The sequence below is a fragment of the Notechis scutatus genome, chromosome 2, assembly GCF_049901735.1.
Source record: "Notechis scutatus isolate UNSWTSFEM ecotype Mainland chromosome 2, rNotScu1.2, whole genome shotgun sequence".
NCBI lineage: Eukaryota > Metazoa > Chordata > Lepidosauria > Squamata > Elapidae > Notechis > Notechis scutatus.
The window spans coordinates 148,538,002-148,547,289 of NC_142010.1; the positions used below are offsets into that span (position 1 = coordinate 148,538,002).

General features: G+C 36.7%; 1 protein-coding gene across 1 annotated transcript; it reads left to right on the forward strand.

Annotated features, from left to right (window-relative positions):
- The first annotated feature begins 2,975 nt into the window (after positions 1-2,975).
- LOC148132305 (olfactory receptor 13H1-like) lies at positions 2,976-9,068 on the forward strand. Its single transcript, XM_087954198.1, has 2 exons — positions 2,976-3,465; positions 8,611-9,068. The coding sequence occupies exons 1-2, from the start codon at positions 2,976-2,978 to the stop codon at positions 9,066-9,068; spliced, it is 948 nt and encodes a 315-aa protein (XP_087810324.1).
- Positions 9,069-9,288: the final 220 nt, after the last annotated feature.

A 9,288-nucleotide genomic window follows, 5' to 3' on the forward strand; every position in this document is an offset into this window, starting at 1 on the left:
ACTCCATATTAGAGCCGTGGTTGCACTTCCCACAATAAACTAGTAAAGTGATCGTAAACTGAAGATCCAAAAAATATGAACTAAATATGAATATGTTGAAAAGTAAAGGATAGATTATGCCACAGTCAGTGCTCCTAATGGTGGGTGGGACAGATGGACAGACGGATTTGTGTGTGTGTGTGAGAGAGAGAGAGAGAGAATGGGGGGGTGGAGAGAGGTGGGTAGTAAGACCACACGTACAATACTGCATCCAGTTTTGATCACCATATCATAAAAAAGATGTAGAGACTCTGGAAACAGTGCAGAAAAGAGCAACAAAGATTATTAGGGGCCTGGAGACTAAAACCTATGAAGAACGGTTACAGGAATTAGATATGTCTAGTCTCATGAAAGAAAGGACTAGGGATGACATGATAGCAGTGTTCCAATATTTGAGGGGCGGCTACCACAAAGAAAAGCACCAGAAAGCAAGAAAAAGAGGCAATGGATAGAAACTAATCAAGGAAAGAAGCAATCTAGAACTACGGAGAAAATTCCTAACAGTGAGGACAATTCACCAGTGGAACGCCTCACCATCAGAAGTTGTGGGTGCTCCCTCACTGGAAGCTTTTAAGAAGAGATTGGACAGCATTTGCCTGGAATGCTAGTAGTATCTAGAGGGTGCCAGTTTGAGAAACAGACATTCAGAGAATATTGAGTAAAATGGCATGTTTCAGTTGAAAATCCTGTGCATATTCTTCTGATCTTTTGCAATCAAATATGCCTATTCTTCTGTCTTGTTAATTCATGTATTTATTACACTTATATCTTTCCTTTAGCAGCTGATGGAAGGTCTTTCCTAATTCTATGTCGGCAATAACAACCTCTGCAAGATAAATTATGCTGTGCAGCAATGATTAATCCAAAAATAATCCATCACCTCCATGAGCCAAGTCTTTAACCACTACACTATACTATAATCATTCTACTATACACAAAGAGCATTGAAGCTAATTACTGGTCACTACAAATGGGCAAACATCACAGTGACTGCCTCATTACAGAAGGCATTAGTACAGTATTGGAATCCATTCCGTTTTTTTCACCCTCTAAAAGGAAGCAGGGTGGTCACAGCTGTTATTGTTGGAGAATGGGGTCCAGCTTGAGGAGAGATCATTGAATCAGATTTTGTCACATATAACAGGAAAATATTTTGTTTACAGGAAAGAAATGAGGTAGGTAGAAAACCCAGCACTTAGTTACTTACCATTTATCAGGAACAGATTCAAGAGGAAAAGTAATGCTTGGGAAGAAAATGATCTTGTGCCTCATAAAGAGTTGTCAGGGTAAGAGATAATAAAGAGGACTTGGAGAGGGAATTTCTAATGCTCTAGTTCTACCTCACTGCCCCTAGTGACTGGCACATTATGAGGTAATGCCTCTCAATCACATCCTCTGTGATTATTCCCTTCTCACGATTGTTTGAGTGGTTACAATGGCAAAGCATCACTATGCTCATTTGCACTATAATCACCAATTCCTCTGTTTTATCTTCTACCCACTGATTGAAAATTAGGTGCAGTAAGAGAAACTTCAACTTGACCCTATTCTTTACAATGAAAGTGAAAGAAATCCACTATCTCAGCTTTTCTAGGAGAAGAGAAATATTCTCCTCTATTCAAGATATAATATAAAAGGTGGCGTCCTGTCATTTATTTTTCCTTTGGCTTGTCAGAAGCCAAATGATTTTTACTCATTTTTTTTTCCTCTAAGAAGATTCATAATTCCACTGACCAGACTTTAACAGCTATAGGGTTCATTTCTCATGCCCAAACAACCTTCAGTAGAAGTTGTTAGCCTGGAGGTAATATAAGAGGAAGGTATTCCTTATTCTAAACTCAGACCATTCGTAAATAAATAGCAATAGGTTTATATACCACTCTATAAGCGGTTTACAGAGTCAGTATACTGCCCTCAATAAACTGGGCTCTCATTTTACCCACCTTGGAAGGATGAAGGATGAGCCAGTCACGATCAAACTCATGATTGTGGGCAGAGTCAGCCTGTAATATTGCATTCTAACCACTGCATCACTACAGTTCTAAATAGAAGAACATGCCGATATTTCCTGCAAATTTGTAAATACATGACATCTATTTAAGGGCTCAAAGGGTGACATTTCCAAGTTCTAATTTTCCAGAAATCATCATCATATACCTGCATAAGAATGCGCAAAAGTGAGGGACTTTATCTCTCCCCCACCCCTCAAAAAGTATTATTCTCTAAAAAGTTGGAAGAAGTGTGTTGCGTAATACCTTCAAATCCCACAAAGCCAGAATGTTCATTAACTGATCCTGGACTAGTTTCTCCCCGTTAACCTAACTGATAGCAGTAGTGGTCTAACAAATTTCCTTATCTTTCAAACACCTACGAAGGGATTAAGCTATTATGTTTACAGACCATGGCATAATAAAATAAATACCCCCAAAAAACCCATTCACTGGCAATTGTTAGCCATCTAGAGAGGAATCTGCACACAATGTGACAATCCTTTGTGATTGTTACATTGGGTGCAAGTTTACTAGATTGACAAAAATGATATAAAAGAAAATGATTTTTTGTCATCTAGTAAATAATGCAACCAAAAATTACCAGAATGCTCTATAACTTCAGCTAGAACGATCAGCTAAAAGGAGATATCTGTGTGGGAATAGGAAATCTAGAAGACTATGGTCTCTATGGCTCACAAGAAGTCTTAAAGTGGAACAGAAAAATTATGTAAAAGAATTATATACTTATGTTTTCACCACTAGATGTATCTATATCTCCGTCCTGTGTATCTACTGTATCCCTGAATCATTCCTCCCTAAGTTAGCTTTCTCTTTTAAAAACAATTCTCCCATTCTTAACCCCCATGCTTGTGTGGAATATTTATGAAGAATTCCAGAAGAACTGACAATATCTTTACCTTTAAATTTGTTTCACTCTTACAGGAAATGGAAAAATGGGGAAATGAGACCACAGTGACCGAATTTGTGCTTCTTGGGCTCTCTAAAAACTTCAAAGTTCGTGCTGGATTGTTTGTCCTCTTCTTGGTTATCTATCTCATTGCTGTAGCCAGCAATGGCCTCATATTGATGCTGATTATCGTAGACTCCCACCTCCACACACCCATGTATTTTTTCCTTAGCAATCTCTCCTTTATTGACACCAGTTACATCACCACCTCTGTCCCACAGATGCTGGTCCACTGCTTCATGGACAGGCCTACTATCCCATGGGGCAGATGTTTTGCTCAGATGAGCATCAGCAGCTTATTAGCTATCACTGAATCTGTTTTGTTAGCTGTGATGGCTTACGACTGTTTTGTGGCGATATGCTACCCTCTGCGCTACAACTTGATCATGAATCATAATGTATGCATCCAGTTGGCTGGGAGCCTATGGGTCAGCACCTTCATTATTACCATTGTCCCCTTTTCACCATGCAGGCTGTTAGGGATAACATTGTTTACCCTAACTGTTTTGGGTAAAAATAATAAATATGGTATCATGGTTTGTTGGTTAAAGTGTGTGTAACTTTAACTGCAAGAATGTAATTAAGGGTGTGGTTGTAAAAGCACTATATAAGAAGCGAGGCATTTGCAGCTCGCTCTCTCTGGCTTGAAGATCCCTAATTACTGGATGGATTGATGACTGCGTGTTGATTTTTCTCAACGGAGAGAAGATAAAGATTGGAGTGATTTATTGTAAGTGAACTGACATTGGCTATTCAACACGGACTTTGCAAATAGAGTATCCCCGACAAGACTTGACTGAAATGATATATGACTAATGGACCGTTTATTTTGACTATGCTATAATTCTTAAATGGAATAAACTATATTTTTGATAGCACAAGCGTATCTGTATTTTTACTGCGTGTTAACTAGAAAACTTATCTCACACATTTACCTGTCTGCCTATCTGACTTCGCTGCACATTCTGTTTAGTTTGTTTTCCTTAACACCCATTGGGGAATCCAGGCTTAACACTGGTTATGGGCCCAGAGAGACTGCAAAGTCAGTTTAACTAGGATAAAAACAGGTTTATGTAAAAAGTGAGATTTTGTGTTGTTACACGTTACAGTAAACAGACAGCTGTGTTTTATCAATTATAGTTTTATATCCATATATTGGAACATGGCACAAGTCAGTCTACAAAGTTTGTCCCTTATATCCAAGCTGGATGGAACAAACTGTTTCATGGTCTATGAAATGTAGTCTACTTCTAAGAAGAGAAGGTTTGTGGAACATACTTGAAAACCCACCAAACGTAGAAGAATGGGATCCTGAAGATGAGGAAGATAGTCAAAAGATAGAAGAATTTAAACAGAAAAATGAACAAGCTCTTTGCATCATAGGACTAACATTATCTGATCAGCAACTTGTTCATATACGAGGAGAGCAAACAGCTGTTGGGTGTTGAAAAAAACTGAAGAGGATTTATGTCCGAGATAACGTTGGTGCTCACATAAATCTAACACGGAAGCTTTTCCAGACGCATCTCCAAAAGAATGGTGATATGCTGAGTCATTTGAATACTATGAAAAGCATTTTTCAAGAACTTCATGAGAAGGAGTTAATTTTCTCTGAGCTACACCAGGTCTACATAATTCTATCTTCATTAGACGAAAGTTTTGATGACTACGTAACTTCCCTTGAAATATTGCCTAAAGAAAGTCTAAATTTAACTGATATCACTGGCAGATTGATTGAAGAGGCCAGAAGAAGGCTTGAAAGAGATCAGTTAAGGAGGGAGCAACCTCAAAAGGAAAATAATGAATCTCCTACTGCATACGCAATTAAAAAGTGTTTTAATTGTGGAGGGAGAGGACATTTGGCAAGATTTTGTAAGAAACCAAAGCACCAGAATACAAGCCAGAATACTGGAAGATATCAAAGAAGAAATAAGAATTTTGAGTTAGCCATGTATAGTAATGAAGTTGTAAAGAATAATTTATGGTGGTTGACAGTGGTGCGTCCCACTGTATTACAAATGATAACAAAAAATTTGTAAAAATGTCTATGAGTTCACAGCATATCTCATTGGCAAACGGATGGAAAATGAAAGCGAACGGTGAAGGTATTGCTCATTGTTCTAGTATAAATGAGAACATAAAAATGTTATATGTACCTCAACTTAAATTTAATTTGCTTTCAGTTAGAATGTTGGTTAGATTAGGATACATAGTTACCTTTAGGGGAGATACTTGTTTAATTGAAAAAGAAGGTAAGAAAATTACTGCATCTTTAAGAGGTGACTTGTATGTGTTAAATGATAATGGTTTAAAAGTGGCTAACACAGTTTATGATAATAAGAAACCTCATAATGAATGTATTCACTTGTTACACCGAAGGCTAGGTCATTTAAATTTTAAAATGATTAAGAGAACTGTTCAACTATCTAAAGGAATAAGTTTGAAACCTTGTAATAAGTATTTGCAATGTTCTGCTTGTAATCAAAACAAAAGCAAAGTTATACCGGCAAATAGAGTTGATGGATTTACTACAAAAGAGCCTTTAGAGGTAGTATTTGCCGATATAATAGGTCCTAAAAAGCCAAGTGTAGGTGGTGCTAGATACATATTAAGCATAATGGACCACTATTCTAGGTATGGTTTCTGTTTTTTAATGAAGAGAAAAACTGAAACGTATACAAATTTCTTTAATTGGTTAAAATTTGCAGAGAGGAAAACTAAAAAGAAATTAGTAACTCTTATAACAGATAATGGTACGGAATTTACAAATAATAAATTCCAGAGTAGACTTAGAATGGCAGGTATTCAACATAAAAAGTCTGCACCATATAGGCCTCAGCATAATGCATTTATTGAGAGACGAGGCCAAACACTGCAATCAATGGGAAGGACAATGTTATCTGATTCTGGATTACCTGACAATTTGTGGGGAGAAGCTATAATGTGTGGTAATCACATATTAAACAATGTTGTTAATTCAACAACAGGTGAATTACCATTCACTCTGTGGCATGGTAGGAAACCTGATTTGAGTTATATTCACACATTTGGTGCACCAGCATGGGTGCATATCCCTACACAACTCAGGCACAAAGGACAACATAGAGCTAAAAGATTAATTTTTGTTGGATATCAAGCAAACCATAGATCTTATAGATTCTGGGAACCAGGTACATCTAGAGTATACTGCAGTGCTAGTGCACAGTTCGTAGAACATATAGGATGGAATGGATTAGAGCAGGATTCAGATAATGATGTTATTATAGAACCCTATAAGAGGCAGAAAGAAAAGACTAGTTATAAGAAAAGTCCAATTAAAGAAGAAGTCCATGAAGAGCAAATAGAACCAGATCAAGAGGAAATAATTGATCAAGAAGAGATAGATAGTCAAGAACAGGAAATAAAGGAAAGTCCACCTGTAAGTCCTGTTATACCTAGACACGTATAACTAAACCACCTGAAAGATATCAGGCAAGTATTGTTTGCCAAGTAAATAAAGTTCCTACTAGCATAGATGAACTTAAGATGTATCCTGCTAAGGATCAGGAGAATTGGCAAAAGGCAATGGAAAAAGAGTTAAATTCATTAAAGGAAATGAAAGTTTATGAAGAAACCAAATTACCTCCAGGAGAAAAATCCATTGGGTGCAAATGGATATTCAAAGTAAAGACTGGAAATAATGGGAAAGTAACTTATAAGGCTAGGTTAGTAGCACAAGGATTTAATCAAAATGTATTTGATTATGATGAGGTATTTGCACAAAATCTTAAGGCAACAACTTTAAGAGCAGCTTTAGTGTGGGCAGCTAAGAAGAATTATATTGTTAACCATCTAGACGTAGAAATTGCATATCTGCATGCACCATTGCAGCACACAATATATTTGAAAAAAACAGTTGGTATAAATGATAATAAAGTAAATAGCAACGATTGTTGGAAACTCAAGAAGAGTTTATATGGATTGAAACAATCTGGCTATGAATGGAACCAATATATTGTGAAAGAATTAAACAATATAGGGTTTAAATCTGGTTTAGCAGATCCATGTATGTTTAAAAGAGAAAAAAATGGAACGGTGTCATTATTGTTATTATTTACAGATGATATTGCTTTGATTACTAAGACCAATAATGAAGCTACTGAGATTATTTCATTATTAGCCAAAAGGATAAAATTAAAGCATTTAGGTGAAATTAAAAAGTATCTAGGATTGACAATTAACAAAACCACAAAAGGATTTAAGATATCTCAAGAGGATAAAATTTGCCAATTAATTAAATTGTATAAAATGGAACTTTGTAAGCCTGCAAAGACTCCAATGAGTCAGGAAATTTGCAAAATTGATGCTCAAAGTCCCAAATTTGATAAGACCATATATCAATCTTTAATTGGTAGCTTATCATATATAAGCAATTGGTCAAGGCCAGATATAGCTTATAGTGTTAATCAACTGGCACGATATAATAATGATTCACATCAATGTCATTGGCAAGCATTAAAGAGAATTTTAAGATATCTTAAAGGAACAATGCACCATGCATTGTATCTAGAGCCAAAAGGTGATTTGAATCTTAGTGCCTATGCAGATGCAAGTTTTGCAACTGACATAAACACTAAAAAATCAACATCTGGGATGGCTATATTATTTGGTAAGACACTAATAGGGTGGAGGTCAATCAGACAACAGCATATTAGCTTGTCAACAATGGAAGCAGAATTTTCATGTCTGTCATTACTATGCACTGACTTAATTCTGTACAAACAATTATTATTAGACATGGGTATAACTGTTAAAGATTCCATTATTGTGTACGAGGACAACCAGGCAGCTATACAATTAGCTACTAATATTGCTGTAAAGACTAGATCAAAGCATACTGATTTAAGATACTTAAATGTTAGAGAATCTGTTAAAAATGGTCTAATTAAACTAGAGTACTGCATGACGGAAGAAAATATTGCAGACCAGTTTACAAAAGCTCAAGGTGTTGTAAAATTTAAAGAGAGCTGTAACAATTATGATTTAAAGGTGTAAATGGTTATATTATTGTAATATTATTATTATTACCCAAAAAGGGAGAATGTTAGGGATAACATTGTTTACCCTAACTGTTTTGGGTAAAAATAATAAATATGGTATCATGGTTTGTTGGTTAAAGTGTGTGTAACTTTAACTGCAAGAATGTAATTAAGGGTGTGGTTGTAAAAGCACTATATAAGAAGCGAAGCATTTGCAGCTCGCTCTCTCTGGCTTGAAGATCCCTAATTACTGGATGGATTGATGACTGCGTGTTGATTTTTCTCAACGGAGAGAAGATAAAGATGGGAGTGATTTATTGTAAGTGAACTGACATTGGCTATTCAACACGGACTTTGCAAATAGAGTATCCCCGACAAGACTTGACTGAAATGATATATGACTAATGGACCGTTTATTTTGACTATGCTATAATTCTTAAATGGAATAAACTATATTTTTGATAGCACAAGCGTATCTGTATTTTTACTGCGTGTTAACTAGAAAACTTATCTCACACATTTACCTGTCTGCCTATCTGACTTCGCTGCACATTCTGTTTAGTTTGTTTTCCTTAACACCCGTTGGGGAATCCAGGCTTAACACAGGCAACTTTATGTGGGCCAAACGTGGTGAATCATTTCAAGTGTGAACTGCAGGCAGTGTTGAAACTGGCTTGCTCTGATACCCATGCCGGTGGAATTAACATGATAATAACCAGTGCCATTACTCTAGCTTTACCCTTTTTCTTTATCCTGGTGACCTATGGCCGTATTGGATTCACTGTTTTGCGTATCCATTCGACACAAGGTCGGAGCAGAGCCTTGTCCACCTGTGGATCTCATCTCACTGTAGTGAGCATTTATTATGGCACCATCCTGGCCATGTATTTGAGGCCTCAGGCCAAGACATTCTCCAATAGGGAAAAAGTAGTGGCAGTCTTTTATGGTGTTGTGATCCCCATGTTAAACCCCATCATTTACAGCCTGAGGAACAGGGACGTGAAGGGAGCCTTCTGCAGACTGGCTGGGAAGAAAGCAGAGGAACCAGGTTGATAGATCTTCCATAAGCAAGTCTTTTTTACATATAGTTTTGTCATTCTATAAGAGAGGACTTTGTGAATTGTCGTTCTCCAATTATAATCATATATCACCCCCCAGCCTCCAATTCCTCTTTCCTTATTGCTCATGCTGGCTAAGCCTGAAGAAATTGTGGTAGCAGCAATCTGAAGACCAACCCTGGAGAGTCACGTTTGAACTGTATGGTCATCAAAAC

Bases quoted from the DNA above. Each gene is read 5' to 3' on its own strand.
- LOC148132305 (XM_087954198.1), top strand. From the start codon at position 2,976: ATGGAAAAATGGGGAAATGAGACCACAGTGACCGAATTTGTGCTTCTT. The intron at 3,466-8,610 runs GCAGGCTGTTAG...TGGGGAATCCAG, and splicing joins CATTGTCCCCTTTTCACCAT to GCTTAACACAGGCAACTTTA.